The 21,508-nt window shown below is 39.0% G+C and overlaps 1 protein-coding gene across 1 annotated transcript in view; it reads right to left on the bottom strand.

The window, feature by feature from the left end:
* NECTIN3 (nectin cell adhesion molecule 3) overlaps positions 1 to 21,508 on the bottom strand; it is a gene marked incomplete at its 5' end in the record, with an annotated part of 148,305 nt that overhangs the window by 37,201 nt on the left and 89,596 nt on the right. The window contains 2 exons of the mRNA XM_080654683.1: positions 12,682 to 12,766; positions 15,138 to 15,276. Coding sequence (XP_080510809.1) covers positions 12,682 to 12,766; positions 15,138 to 15,276 — 224 coding nt within the window. The remainder of the gene's footprint in view (positions 1 to 12,681; positions 12,767 to 15,137; positions 15,277 to 21,508) is intronic.

Genomic DNA, 21,508 nt, shown 5'->3' with positions numbered 1-21,508 from the left:
GGAGAAAACCAGACCATTGATGGTAATTAACACAAGAAATTTCACTCAAAAATATTATTGGAAAATGGCAGTAATGTGTTGGAAAGATGAGTTTTGAGAATAATGGGAATCTATAAAACTATAGAGTAGGAGGGTGATAGATTCAAGAAAGCTTGTAATTGAAATATGGCATGAATAGTAACTGAAATTAAGATACCCAGAAGGCATATCTCTAACTCTAGAACTTGATAACAAGTAGGGACATCATGTATTTCTAATCACATAGCTTGATAATGTTCTAGTCCTAGTCTTAACACAGTTTTCCATTTTCAGATTCTTATTTTATAAATCAGTGGGATGATATAATTCATCTTACTAAACTTTCTGTTCCAAGGAGCAATGTACATACCATTTATGCTAGAATCAAAACAAGTTTCATATTTACTTACAAAATGTTTAAATGGCCAAAATTTTGTCCAACAAATAAGCACACACAAAAATGACAACATGCTGGGGGGAAAATGACCTTTTACACACTTGAAAAGATGCTAAAACTCACTAGGAATGAGGTTGCAAAGTTACAATAATATTCGTACATACTAAATTTTTACCTTTCAGATTACCAATGACAGCAAAATACATATGCTATTGATGATGAGTTGGAGAAACAGGCACTTTCAAGCATTACTCAAAGGAGTGAAAATGGTACAGTATAGAGGACAATTTGATGATACTCATCAAAAGTATAAATGCATTTAGTATTTCATGTAGCAAGATCAAGTTTAAAAATTTACCCTGCAGATTATACTTGCATAAATACAAAACACCACATATACAAAGGTATTCACTGCAGTATTATTGGTTTATTAAAATATTCTGACATTAGAAACTCTGTAGTACATACTCATTAATCCTATTCAGAAACGTGAAAGAATGAGAATGCTCTGCACCCCAATAAAGATCTCCAGTATAACTTAGGAGTGTAATATGTTAACTTTGTATAAGATAAAATGTGTGTGTGTGTGTGTGTGTGTGTATTCCCTTGTCTATGCTTAAACAGACCATATTAAGACCAATAAGAACTCTATAAAAAGTGTTTTTTTTGTAGGAGGTGGTTTGGGGAGGGTAAATAGGAATGAAAATGGGAGTTATACATTAAACTACTCTTTTATATTGTTTTGTATGTATTATCTACTCTAAGTAAAATAAGTAGAAACAAACTTCCTTCATAACACTCTGCCATGAACATTTACAAAAATGTACTAAGGAATGTGATATATGACAGTAAATTATTGGGGGGGAAATCATAATTTTTCCAGACAGTAAATTGTGCTTAAGTACTGCCATAACTCCAGTCTGACTGATTAAACATTCCAGTCCAGTAATTCAGGTTCTCAAGAGATCTGTATTTTCCTATGTTAAAAAGCCACTGACAGAGGGGAGAAAAAGCACTGTACAAAACTCAAAAACTATAGAAAAATATAACATAAAACATGATATTCATTTAAAAATCTAATACAAAGATAGTCATTGCCATCACTTTGGAATATTTGTATAGAGTCTCTTGTTCCATTTTTCATACAAGATATATTCATATTTGATACATAATATTAGATGTACTGACCTTAAATATACTGAAACGTAGTCTCTGGGATAAGAATATTATAGAATAAGCACTGTAGAAATTTTCACAGGTCATAGACTAAAGTGAATATAAATAGGGGATTGATTCTTTCTTCCACTGAGTCATTCAAAAATTTTTATTAGATACCTACACTGTGCCAAGCATTACTTATGGTCTATAGAAGCAGTTCTCAAATTTTGGGCCTTAGGACCACTTTATACTTTTAAATTTTGAGGACCCAAAGCAATTCTGTTCTTATGGGTAATAGCTATCTATACTTTTCATTAATTATTAAAATTAAGAAGTATTTAAAGTAGTGAATATATTAATGAGTAATAGACCCATAATAAGTTAATATAAATAGCATATTTGCAATGCAAAAAAAATGTTTTCCAACACATAGGTTAGTGAAAAGAATGGCCTTTTATTAACGGCCTTACTTTTTTTTTTAACATTTCCAAATCTTTTTAATATCTGAGTCAGAAGAAGAAAGCTTGATTTTCATATCTGCTACAGCATTAAATCTCTTGCAAAATGTGGTTTGGTTGAAATCTATGAAGAAACAATGGCCTCACACAGATACATAGCTGGAAAATGAAGGAATATTTCAACATTGTTTTCAGAAATTTGGGAAAATTCTCCTTAATACTATACCAAAACTCAACAAGAGGTAGTTTCTTAAGATTAGTTGCTGTCTAAAAACATATCAATAAACTTTTCATACTTTTTTACATGAAAATCCTTACATCTATATTGTACTTTGAATGGGTATTTTACCAGTGCATGCATTGATCATTTTAAAAATATTGGTTCACTAAGTTATGCAGATCATTAAAACATTGGTACTTTCCATTATTCAATATTAAAAAAAAACTAGATGCCTGGTGCACGAATTCATGCACCAGTGGGGTTCCTGCGGGATCGGGCCGAAACCGGGTCCCAGATTGCAAGAGGGTGCAGGCCAGCTGAGGGGCCCCACTGGTGCACATCCGGGCGGGGGAGAGACGTGGGAGGTTGGCCAGCTGGGGAGGGACCGAGGGACTACTCCAGGGTATGTCCAGCCCTTCTCACTCAGTCCCGATTGGCTGGACCCCAGCAGCAAGCTAACCTACCGATTGGAGCATCTGCCCCCTGGTCGTCAGTGCACATCACAGCGAGTGGTTGAGCGGCCTTAGCATATCATTAGCATATTATACTTTGATTGGTTGAACGGCCGACCAGTTGACTGGACACTTAGCATATAGGAAAATACTCATTAATTTCTCCACCAATGTCAATCTCATACTGACAGAAACAAGTTTTACAAAAATTATAATTTTTACTTGAATCCAAATTTTTTCACTGGCAGCAAATACTGTCAGTTGTTTGCCTTGAGAGACAGGTTTACTTCATTGATCTTGAGAAAATTATTGCAAAATACTCAAGCGTGGATGACCATAGATTTTTAGTCATTCTTTTAAGTAAAATTGGTGTTTCACAAAAAAAGGCAACATGTTCATTGAATTTAGTCATTCAAGAACTTTACACACATATCCCATTTCATCACACAGAATGTAAACACACATATCCTATCTAATAAAAGAGTAATATGCAGATTGACCATCACTCCAACACACAAGATGGCTGCCCCCATGTGATCAAAGATCCTGCCCCCATGTGGACACAAGATGGCCAGCACAAGATGGCCAGCAGGGGAGGGCAGTTGGGAGGGACCAGGTCTCCAAGGGAGGGCAGTTGTGGGCGATCAGGCCAGCAGGGAAGGGCAGTTGGGAGGGACCAGGCATGCAGGGGAGGGCAGTTAGGGGTGACCAAGCCGGCAGAGGAGGGAAGTTGGGGGTGACCAGGCCTGCAGAGAAAGGCAGTTGGGAGGAACCCAGGCCTGCAGGGGAGGGCAGTTAGGGGAAAACAGGCTAGCAAGGGAGCACAAGTTGGCTGCCCCCTTGTGGTCAAAGATCCTGCCCCCATGTGGACACAAGATGGCCATCACAAGATGGCCAGCAGGGGAGGGCAGTTGGGGGGACCAGGCCTGCAAGGGAGGGCAGTTGTGGGCAATCAGGCCAGCAGGGAAGGGCAGTTGGGAGGGACCAGGCCTGCAAGGGAGGGCAGTTGGGGGCGATCAAGCCTGCAGGGGAGGGCAGTTAGGGGTGACCAAGCCAGCAGAGGAGGGAAGTTGGGGGTGACTGGGCCTGCAGGGAAGGGCAGTTGGGGGGGACCCAGGCCTGCAGGGGAGAGCAGTTGGGCGGGACCAGACCTGCAAGGGAGGGCAGTTAGGGGTGACCAGGCCTGCAGGGGAGGGCAGTTAGGGGCAATCAGGTTGGCAGGGGAGCAGTTAGGCATCAATCAGGCTGGCAGAGGAGTGGTTAGGGGGTGATCAGGCTGGCAGGCAGAAGCGGTTAGGGGCAATCATGAAGGCAGGCAGGCGAGCAGATGGGAGCCAGCAGTCCTGGATTGGGAGAGGTGGGGGTCCTGGTGGGATCGGGCCTAAACGGGCAGTCGGACATCCCTCATGGGATCCCAGATTGAAGAGGGTGCAGGCTGGGCTGAGGGACACCCTCCCCCACCCCGTGCACGAATTTCGTGCACCGGGCCTCTAGTCTATAATAATAATAAGAGTAATATGCTAATTGGACCAGACGTCCTTCCTGATGAAGCCAGGGCTGGAGGGAAGCCAGCCAGGTCCTGGGTGACTGCAGGCGGCCTGGGGGAAGCCAGCTGGGGTCCCGGGTGCCTGTGGGCAGCTGGAGGAGGGAAGCCCGGATCCCAGGTGCCAGAGGGAAGCTGGTGCTGGCAGCTGGGAGAAGGAAGGCCTACACTTGCATGAATTTTCATGCATTGAGCTTCTAGTATTTATATTAAAAAGCCAAAACATTTCCATATTCTAATAATTACCAATTAGAAAAAGCCATGGGGATAGGGTAGAGAGAACCCCACTGAAAATTAAAATACTTAAAATGCCTATAATAAACACTAGGAGCCCAGTGCGCGAAATCGCACAGTGCCACCCACCCACCCGCCACCCTGCCTTAACACCGGAACCTGTCCATGCAGAGCTCTAGCGCACCTGGTTCAGTCCCCAAACCCTCTGGCCTTCTCTGGCCGCTTCAAGCCCCGCCCTCAGTCCCTCGAGTCTCCTCAGGCTGGTCCCACCTTCTCTGGGTGCCTCCCCACTTCCACCCTATCTCCAGAGCAACGCAGCAGCTCCGCCCCATCATGGTGCCAGAGGAGAGCATGGAAGCCTCCCACCTGCTGTGCTGTGCTCCTTACCCTGGCAGGTGGGCCGAGGGGCGCTCTGAGTGCGAGCAGTGGGTGGCAAATAACTGGTGAGGGGGGCGCTATGGGCTCTCACCCCCGCCCTCCCCAGCATGGGATGGTCCCGCCTCCTCTGGGTGCTTCCCCGCTTCAGCCCGTCTCCGGAGCAACGCCACAGCTAATATGCTAATGACCTAGTCATTACCCATTATGTCATATTGACCATTAGCATATTAGCTCTTTATTAGTATAGGTAATAAAAATGTGGAAAACATAAAAAGAAAAGCCTTTATAAAACTTCTAGAAACTGTAAGGAAAAAACACACAAGGCTGACTACATAAAAACCTAAACCTTCTATCTACACTAATAAAAGAGAAACATGCAAATTAACCATCACTCCACTACGCCCACCAGCCAATCAGGAGGGAATATGCAAATTAGAAGGAGAAAGATGGCAGCTGCCCAGCTGCTCCAGGTGCAGAGTGGCTGGGCGGGGCAGGATGCCTGCTATGAGAGGGAGGGCGGGGGGCAAAGGGATCTATAGGAGCGACACTCTGGCCACAGCGAAGATGAAGACTGCGGACTCCGGAGTCTGCAGCGAAGACGAAGACAGCAGACTCTGGCCAGAGTCTGCAGCAAAGATGAAGACGGCAGTCTGCAGTGAAGATGAAGAAGGCAGACTCTGGCCGGAGTCTACAGCAAAGGCAGCAGACTCTGGCCAGAGCGAAGGCCTGGGTCCTGGGTGCTGGAGGAAAACCGGTACTGGAAGCCAAGGGAAGGAAGGCCTATTGCACAAATCTCTTTATGCAACAGGCCTCTAGTACTAGTATAAGATGCTATAACATTGAAAAATAAGAAATGAATATAAGACCAAAAGATTATTGTCCATACCAAACAGTTGCTAAAAAAATTAACAAACGAAGTTCAAAAAGTAACTGAAATTTTAAAAAATTAAGCAAATAGGTAGGTTACAGAACAACAAATAGGCAATCAATTATAAAACTTCATCAAGTAATCTACACAGCTTTTAAATGAGCTATTTTTTTTCAGTTTTATCAAACTGGCAAAAAAAAAGTTCTACTAAATAATATTACAGAGGGAAACGCATTTTAGTATACATAAAAACCATTTTCCCCCTTATCATGGGGGATACTATTAGAGAGGGAAACGGGTTTTAAGATACATAATCCCCCCTTTTCCATGGGGCATATGTTCAAAGACTCCATATCCAGTAGATGCCTGAAACCACGGATAGTACCACAACCTATACATACTATATATTTTTCCTATACATGCATATCTATGATAAAGTTTACTTTATAAATTAAGCACAGTAAGATATTAACAACAAAACTAATAATAAAATAATTATAACAACATATTGTAATTATTAAGTACAGTAAGAACTAGTTGAACATAAGCACTGTGATACCATAACAGTTGATCTGATAACTGAGTGGTTACTAAGTGACTAATGGGTGAGTAGCTTATACAAAGTTGATACATTGGACAAAGAAATAATTCATGTCCCAGATGAAGTTGGGGGGAGGATGAGGTTTCATCACCATACTCAGACACACTATTTAAAACTTATGAATTGTTTATTTCTGGAATTTTCCATTAAATATTTTTGGAATGTGCTTACCCCGGGTAACAGAAACCATGGATAAGGGGGACTACTGCACTATTTATCTCTATATATAAAATCCTAAGCGACTGTTATGACTGAACGACCAGAACAATCCGTTGAACAGTTGCTATGGTGCACACTGACCACCAGGGGGGCAGATGCTCAACACAGGAGCTGCCCCCTGGTGGTCAGTGCACTCGCACAGCCAACCTCCTGTGGCCGGCCAAACTCCTGCAGTCCCTCCCCCTGGCCAGCCGGCCAACCTCCCACGGTCCCTTCTTCCAACCCGCCAATCTCCTGTGGTCCCTTCTCCCAACCCTCCCCTAAGCCGGCAGGCCCTGATCAGCCCAGCTCCTATTGGCCTGGCCCCAATTGGCCCTGATAGCCCGCCAGGCCTAGGGACTCTACCCGTGCATGAATTCATGCACCAGGCCTCTAGTGGGAATATAAATTGATATAGCTAGTTTGGCTGGCACTATGGCACCGATTTACATGTTAAAAAATCACACCAACTCTATTATTTTGCATATATTTTATGAGCACATGTGTACTATAAAGAATATAGAAGCATCCTTACTGCAACAATTATAGTTATGGAAAAATATTGGAAACAACCTAGGAAAATAGCTAGGTAATTTGTGGTATGTCAACATGATGGAATACTACTTCAGCCATTAAAATGGATACAGAGGCAGCAATATATCTCAAGCTTGAATGTGCATTAAAATTCACCTGATGTGCTAGGTAAAATGTGCACTGCCTCCAGCCCAGAGATTCTGATTTAGTAAGCCTGAAATTGTCTTAAAAAAATCTTCATTTTCAATAACCCAAAGGATTCTAATAAAGGTGGTAAGATTGGCCACTCTGAACAACATTGGTCTGTAACAGAGTGGGAAAAACAATTTCTAGAACAATATGTATTCTATGACTATATTTATGTTTTTTAAAAAATATTTGTAGATTTAAATATAAAGATATATGCATGAAAGTAAATTTGTAGAAAAAGTCTGAGATCACACTGGTGATCTCTGAGGAAGTACATGATCTATGAGGGGATGGATAAATAAAGGAGGACTTTCACAGTTTACTTTATAAATTTCTGTAGTATCTGATTTTTTTGGTACCAAGAATATACTTAAGTATTAAATAAATAATGTTAAGAAAATACAACATAATAAAAAGGTAAAATACATTTTAATGTCATGAGTTAGTATCTGTTTTCTAAATGAAGTTTCACATTTATAGAATTGTCATCAAAAATCCTGACAATCTGGTGGTACTTTTTAATTACGTTTTGACTACATGCAAGACATTCTTTTTTATTTCCCTCACTAGAGGCCTGGTATACAAAATTCGTGCATGGGGGAGGGTGTGGTGTGTGTCCCTCAGGCCAGCCTGCACCCTCTCCAATCTGTGACATCCCTCTCACAATCCAGGATTTCTGGCTCCCAACTGCTTGCCTACCTGCCTGCCTGCCTGATTGCCCCTAACTGCTTCTGCCTGCTAGCCTGATCACCCCATAACCACTCCCCTGCCAGCCTGATTGACGCCTAACTGCTCCCCTGCCAGCCTGGTCACCCCTAACTTCCCTCCGCTGCTGGCCCAGTCACCCCTAACTGTCCTCCCTTGTAAGCCTGGTCACCCCTAACTATCCTCCCATGCTGGCCTGGTTGCCCCCAACTGCCCTCCCCTGCTGGCCTGGTCACCCCTAATTTCCCTCCCTTGCCAGCCTGGTCGCCCCTAACTGCCCTCCACTGCCACCTGGTCACCCTTAACTGCCCTACCCTCCGGCCTCATTGCCCCCAACTGTCCTCCCCTGCAGGCCTGGTCACCCTTAACTGACCTACCCTGCTGGCCTGGTTGCCCCCAACTGCCCTCCCCTGCTGGCCCGGTCACCCTTAACTGCCCTTCCTTGCCAGCCTGGTCACCCCTAACTGCCCTCCCCTGCCGGCCTGGTTGCCCCCAACTGCCCTCCCCTATAGGCCTGGTCGCCCCCAACTGCCCTCCCCTGCTGGCCCGGTCACCCCTAACTTCCCTCCCTTGCCAGCCTGGTCGCCCCAACTGCCCTCCCCTGCCGGCCTGATTGCCCTCAACTGCCCTCCCCTGAGGCCTGGTCCCCCCCAACTGCCCTCCCTTGCAGGCCTGGTCCTTCCCAACTGCTCTCCCCTGCTGGCCTGATAGTCCACAACTGCCCTCCCCTGCTGGCCATCTTGTGGCGGCCATCTTGGGTCCACATGGGGGCAGCCAATTTGTGTGTTGGTCATTTTGCATAAAAATATCCTATATTTTATATAGGATACTTACGCGTGCCTTCATGCATTATCTCAGCAATATAGAAATATTCCCACTCAAGGAACTATTCACAATATCAGGCCTCCTTCTCCTAACATATTTAGAATGGAAATTGTCAGGGATGAACTTGGCATTATTACCACAAAAACAATGGTTAAGCAGGGCAGACAAATGTGGGTAGTGAGAAACTGCTTCCTGCTGTGGTTTCTCAGTGATAGAAAAGCACCGATGGGTAGAACACTTGGGAGCATGGCCTGGCTTATTAGGTCACTAGGCCTGCTTCTGAGGGCTGAGGGCTGATGGCTTCAAGTAGGAATTAGTTTGAAGTTGACACGTTGTCTAGTGAAGTGGAACATTAGGAGATATTTATTATTACAACATGGCATCCTGGCATGAAATTAATTAGACAGTAATTACACACTTACATATTGATTTCTTAGGAACCAGAAAACAGTTCTATGTAATTTATATTTTGATATCACAACATTAAATCACAGACATACACTAAATATATGACATAATGCATGAGTCATAAATTAGCTTGCTGATGGATAATGAGTTTAGTCTAAATTTTTCTTAAAAGCTTTATAGTATTAAGTTATTTCATCTCCAACTCAAGTTCTGACTCTCCTAGGCGGAATGATAGGAACTAGTCTACCAATAGTAAAATTTTATAGAATGTTTTACAGCTAGAAGAGGAAAATAAACAAACAATTATGTTTTTCATCTTCTTAATTTTATAAATGAGGACAAAGTCACAATATTCCTAAATGGTCTCTGATTCCCAAAGCCCAATGTTGTTGTTATCCATTGCAGATGCTCTCCTATCAATTTTCTTTCTAAAATGTCCATTACTTTAACAGAGAACTCTTCATTTCCACCCTGGTTTATGCTTTTAAATGATTATCCAATTTACTACAAGTGAACTTAATCTAATCAACAATTTTATCACATGCTTCAAAAACTCCTACGTCTAAAATCGTAGACGTATCCTTTTCTGACTTCAAGGATACTAAAAACTGCAGTTTGTACCTTTGCAAACTCAAATTTTTCAAAAAAAAGTCTTCCTTTTGTCTTTACTTAGCAGTGTCTATATATATAGCAATCATATTTTCTTTACTAAAACCCAGGATACTTGATCTGAGCCAAATGATTTTTTCCAGTTCATAAGCTTTTATAAATACTTAATTAGAAATTATTTAATAACAAGTTATAAAATCAATTGATTTTATAGGCAGGAATAAAAATATATGCAATTAAAATTGTCCTAAAATTTATTAACAACATTCCCAAAATTGAACCTAGAAATCCTTTGGTCATTTGCTAGCTTTGTGGAGAGAGGAAGACAGCTATCTTCTTGTAGATGTTAATAGCTCTAGCTAAAAATTTTGTTCACTTTCACACTAGTTGCTAAGTTCGATTATTTGCCAAAAGAAATGCGAGGCTACATTCTTTATGTGGAAACAAGATCAGAAAAGATGGCATGTATTCACCCCTAGGATACCCAACGTGTGTAAGATAACAAAGCTGGTGCCCATTGTCCATCAGTGCAACTGCCAGGGAATTCTACTCCCTGCCCCATACTGGGGCAGTACACTGACTATATGGTCAATAAAGAAACAGAAACTGAAAATATCTTAACAGATACATTCCCTTGGAGTTTTTCTACCATGTTAAATAAATTACTAGTAATTGATGGGCAAGTTATTTGTCTTATTCAAGTTGAAGATACAGGACATATTTTAGGAATAAAGTATTATAGAACATTCCCGCAGATAATAAAACCCCAATATAGGGTTAGGGCACCAACAGGATGCATGGTTGATAGAGGAAAACAAACAAACAAAACAGAAAAAAGAAAGATAAGAATAAAAGTAATCAAATATTCTGATGATTTAAACTTTTCCAAGTAGAGCATATTAATCTAGGGATAGGACAAGATAGAAGCACTGAATCAATACTTTCACATGAATTACTGTAAACTAAATCTAAAAGAAATTATTTAAATTATCATAAATGTAATAGAGAGCTCAATATTCATACCCAGGCTATTAAATTGGAATATAAACCCATTGTTGCTAAATAAAGAAAAGCTAAAATTTAGACCTTGAATATACTGAAAAAGAAGCAAAATTCATACCACAAGGAGAAAAAGCTCTTTATCACACCCTACCAAAGATATTCAATATTTTTACATTTTATATAAAATGCATATTTTATCATGAATCTCTATGTCAATAAAACTGTATTAACAATGTCTTCAGCTATACTTTTAGTAAAAAATTGTACTTCTAATATAGTTTTGATTTGTCTTAGCTACGGTGGCCATTACTTTTTTTTCTTACCAATTTGTAAACAAAATTTGATCATCTACGTGTTCAGAGAAATTATTATATACTAGTGGCCCAGTGCACAAAATTCGTGAACAGGGGGGAGGGGGTCCCTCAGCCCAGCCTGCACCCACTCCAATTGGGGACCCCTTGGGGACTGACTGCCAGTTTAGGCCCGATCCCTCCAATCCCACAGGGATCGGGCCAAAACCGGCAGTCAGACATCCCTCTTGCAATCTGGGACCACTGGCTCCCAACCCCTCAACTGCCTGACTGCCTGATCACCCTTAACCTCTCTGCCTGCCTGCCTGATCGCCCACAACTGCTCTCCCCTGCCAGCCTAATATCACCTCAACTGCCCTCCCCTGCCGGCCTGATCTTGCCCAAACTACCCTCCCTTGCTGGCCTGGTTGCCCCCAACTGCCCTCCCCTGCCAGCCCGATCGACCCTAACTGCCTCTGCCTCGGCCCCCACCACCATGGCTTTGTCCAGAAGGAAGTCGGACATCCAGAAGATGGTTGGTCGTCCCAGTCTAATTAGCATATTACCCTTTTATTAGTATAGGTAGATTATATAGAATAGGATTGCTTAAATGGTGGTGGGGGGGGAGCCTTTTTCAGCAGGAGGAGATGCTTTTGGCAGACAAAAATACTTAATCCCTTTATCTGGACTGATAGCCAGCCATATGTACTATACTGCCAAACCTGTCATTAAAAAATTGAACCACTTTCTTACACCTTACACCAGGGGTCCTCAAACTACGGCCCGCGGGCCACATGCGGCCCGCCGAGGACATTTATACAGCCCGCCGGGTGCTGCTGCCTGTCCTGCTTAGCAGCCGACTCATCCCGGGCCCGCAGTGCGCATAGGAATTTGTTCATAGTTTTGTTTTTTTAACTATAGTCCGGCCGTCCAATGGTCTGAGGGACAGTGAACTGGCCCCCTGTTTAAAAAGTTTGAGGACCCCTGCCTTACACCAAACAGCTGTTGCCCTTAAAACCCCTCCATAGCCCCCACCTTAGGTTCTGCCTTCGCAGTTCACCCAGATTAGGTTCGGATTGGTCAGTTTCTATGCCAGTCATGTCAAAAGCTCCGCCTCCTACACAGCCATTGACTCCTCACAGTTCACCCAGATTTGGTTCTGATTGGCTGGTTACTATGCGAGTCAGCATCTCCGGGCCTATCTCCGGGCTTGATCAGAGTGGTGGGGCTGATCAGCAGCTGCCCCAGGCTGCTGGCAAGTGGGCTGAACTGCTGACCTCTCGGAGAGAGAGAGAGGCTCGCCAGCAGCCTGGGATGGCTGCTTGTCAGCCCCACCTCTCTCTCTCTCCAAGAGGTCAGCAGTTCAGCCCGCTCACCAGTTCCTGCCCACCCGGGCCTGCTGTGTGCGCAGCCTGGCATTTGGTCATCCCTTCAGTCGTTTTGGATGTTACAGACCCTGGCTCTTTATATGTACAGATTATTATGCAATGTGTAATATACTATGACTAGATAATATTTTGAAACAAATGATATATACTGATTAGTATTTTTTATTTTATTTCATTTTATTTCAAGTGCACTCATGAACACTTACCTGATATAGAAGGTCTTTATGAGGCAAAGGGGGGGATCGTTTTTCATACACAGGCGGTGGTTTATGTGTGGGTGGTAGGTCAATCCTGCATTAAAAAGGTTAAAAATTTAGCCACATTTAGCAAAAATAAAAAAGAGAAGGGAACAATAATCAAGGTTCTCTTAATTTTTGAGGATATTTTCCTCATACTAACATTTATATATCACTGTACATTATATATTTAATTTGCTCTTATATTTCCACTAACCTATCATAGATGGAAAATAAACTAGTTTTAAAGGTTTCAATGCTTAAGACCATCTAATAGTTGCATATTTAAAAAAGCAACTCAAATAGAAACAATTCTCCAAATTATTACTAAGCAAGCAATATAGTCCATGGCAAATTTATTTATGTATTGTATATTTTTACATCTACATGCCTACCCACATTTTAAAGATTGTAAAACATGTATGTAATGGAAGGTACTTGCCGCTAAAGTGTCATAAAAGTGATTGAAAAGACTATAGTTTACAATGATAATGAAAAAAAGTTTAGATTGTATTTGGAAATACTTCCAAAACTAATTTTTAAAAGCATGGCTTCTCTTAGAATATTCACAATGCAAATTAATATTTTCAATCTACAGACCATTATAAATCTTGCAACCTGAAATAAACAAAGGGACCTTAGGGGACCTTAGGTCATTTTTTTTTTTTTTTGCCAAAATGACCTAATCTATTTTTAAAAAAAACAACTACAATATTACCATGCATTTTAAACACTGTTAAATTACAATAAAATTAAATATATCTTGTAGCTTTCTGCATTTTAGAAAACAATTTTTATATATTCTCATACTTAAAGATCACAGGTAAATAATTTTAAGTACTCATAATTAGTAAATCAAACAAGAATGTCACCTATATTAAAGAATAAAGTGTATGAAAACTATAGAGGCCAAAGTAATTACAAATTACAGGCTAACAAACTTGTCAATGAGGGCATGAAATCATATTTTAAATGAACAGAATTCAAATAATAAATACAAGGGTTACATGGATTTACTAGTCTATTAGTAAATTTTGTTTTTGAAATTATAGAAAATCCTGAGATAATTTGGGAACTAAGATGAAATTAACCACATCCTAGTCACTTGAAATATAAAATTCATCTTACAGGTATTGCACTGAAAGAGTACTTTACCGTCCATTTATCTAAATTAATTCCTTCCTTTCATCTAATAAAAATACCAGCAACTTTATAGCTCCAAGATGTCATAGATAGGTCATTTAGGTGAGAAAATTGAGGCTCGTGGAGGTCATGTGAGTTGTTCATGTTCATACCACTAATTTGATCATGATAAAGCGGAGACTAACTCTCAGGTGTCTTCAAAGCAAAAAGATCAGTGCTGTAACTGTGCCAGATTAGACATATATGCAAAACATTTATAAAAACAGAAGAAATCAATTCTTTGAGAGCCAGCCTATGTCCTAATTTAAGAACTGTAATAACACACAAGAAATAATGTCATCTATATAGAACTTCAGAGTCTATAACAATTATCTTATTCTCTCATCATAACCAGGTGAGGTAAGTAGGACAACTAATTCTCATTTCACAGATGAAGCAACAAAGCTGTTGATGGAATTACATAAATTGGAACATTAGTATTTTAATTTTAAATAAGTGTTTTTATTGATTTTAGAGAGGGAAGAAGGGATAGGGACAGAGTTAGAAACATCAACAAGAAACATCAATCTGCTGCCTCCTGCACGCCCCCTACTGGGATCAAGCCCACAACCCAGGCATGTGACCTGACCAGGTGATCAAACTGGTGACCTGTTGGTTCATGGGTTGATGTCCAACTACTGTGCCACACTGGCCAGGTGAGACATAGTCTTTTGATTCTACAGCAAAGTGCAACTTCAGCTTTATAATACTATCTCAATGATTAGGCCAAAACCATTGCTTTCCCTTTAAATAAAAAATGCCCATTTTATAATTCACCAAAAGCAAAATTCTTTAAGGATAAAAGTTTTAAAATTTGATGTTTAATAACTACTGTCAGTTGAAAGTTAAATCATATCTATACATATAACAGGCATATATAATCTAAAGAAGCAATTAAACTTCTAAGATTTTTTTATTATCTGTCTTTCAACTACTACATTAAGAGCTACATTTTTACTCAGAAGGCAGGACAACATAGAGAGCTATTATGTTACTATGTGGAAAGGTGTATAATGTAGTGTAGATGAAAAATATGTCTAATATACTTGTCTCCAGCAGCCCCTTGAGTTTATTTACTGAGATGTAATTTGAGACGTTCTGATGAAACCCTGGTCCTCACACAAAGATCTAACAATACCTTTATGTACTTTCATCCCTGTCATTTTCCATATGAGTAGCTATAATGGTAAATACTGACACATACTGAATATTTACAGTTGAACACAGGCAAAAAAGTTACCTACACTTTGTCAAGATAGGATGGTCTCTTTTTTCGAGGAGTCAGCAGCACAGTCACAAAGACAGCAATGATGAGAAGGGCAAGGACAGCTCCAATTACAGCTCCAGCTATGGCTATGGAAGAGGTGGGCTTAAACGGAACATCTGCAAAGTAATAAAAATTCGGCTTTTCAAACAATTTTAGAGTTCTTAAATTTTCATATCCTAATTTCTACAATGTGCAAGGACTATGTGATTGAAGTATGTCATTCAACATCAAGCTCAGAGGATCCCAAACTTGATTCACTGCTTTTGTACCATTATACTAACACACTTCTTGCTCTCAAGATATCACCTTAGCACTCCAGCTTTGCTTCTCATGAGTTATGAAAAAAATAACCCCAGTCAGATCTCAACAAGGGCATCTATTCTCTATGGGAATAAAATATCTGGAGGAGAAAAGGATGAAAATTTGTAAGCTCTGACTTTGAAAGGTGCTAAAACAAGAAAATTCAGTATTGTTAACCAACAATATAGACATTTACCATCTTTATTTTTTTAAAATATATGTTTATTGATTTCAGAGAGGGAGAGGAAGAAAGAGATAGAAACATCAATGATGAGTGAGAATCATTGATTGGCTGCCTCCTGCACATCCCCCTCCTGGGGATCGAGCCCATAACCCAGGCATGTGCCCTTGACTGGAATCGAACCTGGGACCCTTCAGTCCGTAGGTTGACACTCTATCCACCAAGCCACGCTGGCCGGGCACCATCTTTGTTCTATAGAAATATAAAGATATCCTATTAAAGGAACCAAAAACCTTCAAGAAGGGGCAAAACATCAACAACAAAAAAATCCCACTTATTTAAAATAGGCAAAAAGTCATATTGTAAAACTTAAACTTCTTAAAATAAAAGTATTATTAAAATAGTACTGTTATAATTTCCCTTGATTCATGCACATTTAATAAAAAGTAAACTTAAGATAGTATCTCTATTACAAAATTAAATGAAAATTCATCCCTATCTCCTGACTACAGATACACTGTAATATTTCTGAATACCAATTTTTCTTTCCCAGCCTTCACCACAAACTTACGGTTTTTAAAACATAGTATTTAGCAGTTAGAATTTCACATAATTCTTAAAAATCAAGTCACCCTATTTTATTAACTCCCAAATAAGAAAAATTACTAAAATTACTATAACTATATATATATATTTTCAAATATAAGTATTATGAAGGTGACAACACCACCAATCCTTAATGTGTATCATTGACAATTTTAGGCACATTAAATCCAACAACTAAATTTTGTTAAAGTACTTTCAACATACATATTTTGTTTTATCTAACTAATACTATATTTAACATTTTATAAATGCAGACACTGCAGTTCCAAAGTTAAATATTCTGCCCAAGGCCATTCAATCCATAAGTAGTAAAGAATACAGAATAAAATAAAGCGAGGTTGGAGTAGGATAGAAGCCTCTATCCTTGTCCTTGTTGGGAGAGAATGGTTTTTTGCAGCATCTAATGTAGATGCTCTTTCTGGATCTCCTAATTGGTAATGAAGAGCTCTTAGTTTTTAAACTGACATTCACAAATACTCTTAAATAATTGAAATTACTTTTGGGATCCAGGTATGGCCAATTCAAACAGAATTAAAACACTAACAATTTTGAAATATGTTTCACCTACCATAGTAATCCATATAAGTAAATATTTAGAAATATTTTCCAACTGTTTTTTATTAAAATGTGAGTCATGTGGTGCTTTAGATTGCTAAAAAGAATGCTTTCTTTCCAACTGTAAAAACTTCTTTACTGAACTAAAAAAATTCTGGGTTTAATTGGTCACTTTATTAACTTCATTCTAGAATAAAAATCTTACACCAATGAGTCCCAAGTAACTCATTTCAATAACCTTCTAAACATTGAATATAATCTAACAATAGTAAAATTTATAATTATCCTATACTAGAGGCTCGATGCACGAAGATTCCTTACACTGGCTGCCGGCACCGCCTTCGGTCTGGCTGGAGCCACCTTTCTGCCTTCCCAAGCTGCCCAGAGGCCCAGAGCGATGCAGAATGCCTGTGTCATCGCCATGGTGATGACACAAGCATCTCGCCCCGCCCCCAGCTGCTTGGCGCTGTGTATGCAAATTAACCCATATTTGTTGGGTTAATTTGCATACTCACTCCTGATTGGCTGGTGGGTGTCACGAAGGTATGGTCAATTTGCATCTTACTATTTTATTAGTGTAGATAATAAAAGCCTAATATGATAAGTGTCTGTCTGTTCGACCAGTCGCTATGATGCACCTGACCACTAGGGACTGGGAAAGATGGGCTGGACACGTCCTGGACCCCTCCAGAGGTCCCTCCCTGGCCCTGACCATGCACCCATGTGAGGGACCCCACTGGTGCACCAATCTGTGCACCAGGCTTCTAGTTTTAAATAATATAACTGGCTGTCATTCAGGATGTTACCCACATTTACTACATGCCTGGCTTATCTTCCTTTTGTTGCTCATTTCTCTACAACTACTATACCTCCATTTGAATAAGTGCTAGATGGGAAAAAGATTTGAAACCTAGGCCAGTTAAATATTACTCTGCTCTTGCAAAGGTGAGAGATTTGGGATGCCTTAGGGGAAATCTATTCTACACTATCACTTTTCCCACCATGAAATTATAGCTTTGTATTCGGTCTTTAACAGCAGGCCAATTGAAACCTATTAAGGTTACGTGATCAAGGTCATACATCTCAGCATTGGCACAAATTAAAAAAATCTCAATGTGTCAAGTATGCTTGTTACCTATTTCACACTAGTTATTCTAAAGGTTTCCCGTTAATGGAAATTTTTCTTTTGCTAAGGGAAATAACAGCCCTATGATTTTTTGCCCAAGTATACAGAATTTAAATGAGTATTGTTTTGCTGATAATGTCAAAGTTAATACTATATTTATAGTAATACTTCTGAAATTATGTTTGAAAAACTCAAGTTATTCTTTTATGTAATTAGTCCAAAGATTCTGATGCACAGATTATAAATCCATCAAACCTCACACATTAAAAAAGGCTTTCATTTAGTCTTAACAATATTAAATTTGTTAGTGCTTTGTAAGTACTAAAACATATTCAGACTTTTTATATCCTAAATTAATTCCTGACTCTGAATATATACTATTTTTAATATCCTGAAGTAATTCTAAAATCCAAGTAAGATACAATTTTCTAAACATTTAAAGTATGGTCTACTTAAGGTAGACCTGTCCAATTAGTCTTGTAATTTATAGCTCTGGGACTCCTTAACTGAGGGTTAACTGTATACCATGACACTTCCTTTTATCTTAATTTGGGTGTATTTATTTCTCCTGGTTCCATCCACTATTTATTCATATTTATCCTCTCTTGTTTGTACACCTCTTCTGAGGATCAGAGAAGGCTAGAAAGTACTGAGCAGCACAACTGGAATAAAAGCTTTCTCTTTACCAATTAGATAATCTGCTCTATATAGGTAAATTGATTGTTAAACACATATATGGGGTATGTTTCATATTTCCATTTTTTATTCTTCTAATTGACAAAATAAGAATATATTTAAGGGCATTAACAGATGATGAACACTAGTATGAAGTGCAAAGAACTTAAACATTTGCATTCAAGTAAAAGAATTTTGATGAAAATTTAGAATTTAGCCCCAGCTCTGCCTCCCCCATATCCCTGCCCACATAACCTGTATAGACTCTATATTCAACAAAAAGGACTACATTGAGAAAACAATTAAGTAACCAACTGTACAAAAATGTGGACTTTGAAAACATTAAGTTTACTGACATGAAGTAACATTACCATCACTTGGGGAGATGATCTACTAAATCTGAGCCTGTGCTTACAAGCAGCAGAAAAGAGAACATTAAAATTTTTAGTATTAAAGGACTAGTGCATGTATCTCTCAAAACAAGTTTCCTTTCCTCACAGAAGTTATATTAACCCATATACATTGAGAACTCACTTCCAAAACCAAAAAAATAGCATTCCCCAAAACAATTTAAGTATACCGCTCATAATTAGATATCATGCATGTCTTTTGAGAAAAATGTTCAAAAATCAGTTACAAATCGGACTGAAAAAACCTAGTGAGAAATAACTTTCATTACTTTTTGCAAAAAATACATTGTAGATAACAAACTAATATTTGTCTTTATTACAAATAAAATATGTGAAAGCTATTCAAACACATGCTTACCTTATATCTGAAACTGAGGCATGGCAATATTTTTAAAAATACTATTCTATAGATAGAAATACATTTTTATAGCAATTTTCTAAAAACATTTAAAAGCCCCTTTTCACACTTACTGGTACATTCCAATACCCAGTCCTAACAATTAAATGAAACATTTAAGTTTTGTTTCCCTCTTGATTCCTTTCATCAAAACTTCAGCGATACCATCATGATTCACAGGTCAATGTGATACCTACAAACTTATCTTCCCACCTTTTATTTGCTTCCATAGTACATATCACTGTATTGCCATTTTTTCTGCATAAATAACCCCACCCTTTTATTTTTCAATAGCCTCTTTTAATACTTATCTTTTCAATATGACATCTAAATATCTATATCCAGCCAAATATTTATCTTATTACTTTTTAATAAAAGTCTTCTAGTTGAGTCAGGTCAGTCTCAGTCACTCATCCAACAAATTACCTAGAGCGGTGGTCGGCAAACTGCGGCTCGCGAGCCACGGTTTGCTGCTCCGTTGACTAATGAGTTTGCCGACCACTGACCTATAGTAATCTGTGTAAGGTCTTATGCTAAGTGCTAGGACAGCAAGGATGAGTTTTACATAGTTCCTGCCATCATAATACAGCCCAAAACCCCCTAAGAGGGGCCACAAAAATCCATTCATATATTTTCCAATGAAGTGTAGAGATTATCACTTATCTAAAAAAATAGGAGGGCATTTAATAAAAATAATTGTTCTAGTATTCATGGGCACTGGTAGTTCCAATTGGTCCATGTGTCAGGTGTTCACCTGTCACACAGGGATTCATATCTTGTCATGTGTGGAGTTCCAGAATGAAATCAAGTAGACAGTTACACCTTCACTTAATTGTTCCCTCTAAGCACAGCCAGCATCCTGTGCCAAATTGTGATGTATGAGAGCTCAGTTGAGTGAACTAATAACTTACCTATTAACTAAGAGTAAAGCTAAGAGTAAAAAATGTACAGGGGGAATGACATGGGTGCCCTTGTGAGAAGTGGCTATCTGATACATGGACCAAGTGAGGGCATCACTGCTAATCCATGTTATATATTATTAGTAAGCATTTATTCCTAGTGAATATCATTCCTCCAAAGAATTGGCAGACTGAAGATAATCCAATAATACAGTCACAAGTAACATCAAAAAAACAAAAACTGTCAATGCAAGTATGTCAACTCTTAATATACAAACTTTTTCAGTTACACTGTGAAGTAAAACCATGGCTAGCTAATCAACTGTGATGAGTCAACCAACAAAAAAACAAACAAAACAAAACAAAACCCAAAACATCGAATACATTAGGAGTCCAAATAAAATAAAAATTTACGTTCACTCTTAACAGTAAACCTCACACCAAACCAGTACTATGCATGAATAGTAACTAATGTAAAGGCTAAGTTTATTGTGATTAGCAAGACACTGAAATACCAAACATTTTGAACATGAAGACAAGCTCTAAACAGCACTTGTAAAACTGTTGAGGTCCTCAACAATATACTTCCATTTGAATCTACTTGTTTTTGAAAGGTAGCATTTTAGCTATCATACCTAAAAACAAAGTATCAAAATATACTGAACCTGAATTCACAACTTTAAATCACTGAATCAAAAAGTATAAAATCTAGATTAAAAAAAAACCAAAACAAGTGAAGCACAATCATGCAGGGTTTTTTAAACACATTACGTTTTGTGTGTGTGTGTGTGTGTGTGTGTTTTACCACAATTAAAATGTTTTAGTGAGAACGTAAGTTAACTTTTAACATGAAGGACACACTGTTTCCCCCAATATTACTGCTTTAGTGAAACAAATATTTTTTTAAAATATTTCATCAGATGTTAAGACTTCCATTTTTGAATATTTTATAATGCACAGAGCAAACTTCTATAGCTGCTCATATATAATTTATACCTATACATATTAGGAGTACATAATTTTTAACCAAAGGGTACAGAAAAGCCTTTTGAAGACCAATGATATAGAGAAGGCAGGTAAAAGCTAAAAAAAAATGTGAAGTTATGATAGATAAAAGTTGACCTTAAAGAATATGGTAGCAGTTACTAATACTAAAGGGGAAAGAAGTTTCATACAGCTATTGTTTGAATCGGACCTTG

Source organism: Plecotus auritus (genome assembly GCF_963455305.1).
Source record: "Plecotus auritus genome assembly, chromosome: 2".
Taxonomy (NCBI): domain Eukaryota; kingdom Metazoa; phylum Chordata; class Mammalia; order Chiroptera; family Vespertilionidae; genus Plecotus; species Plecotus auritus.
This window is presented reverse-complemented; position numbering and strand designations above follow the sequence as displayed.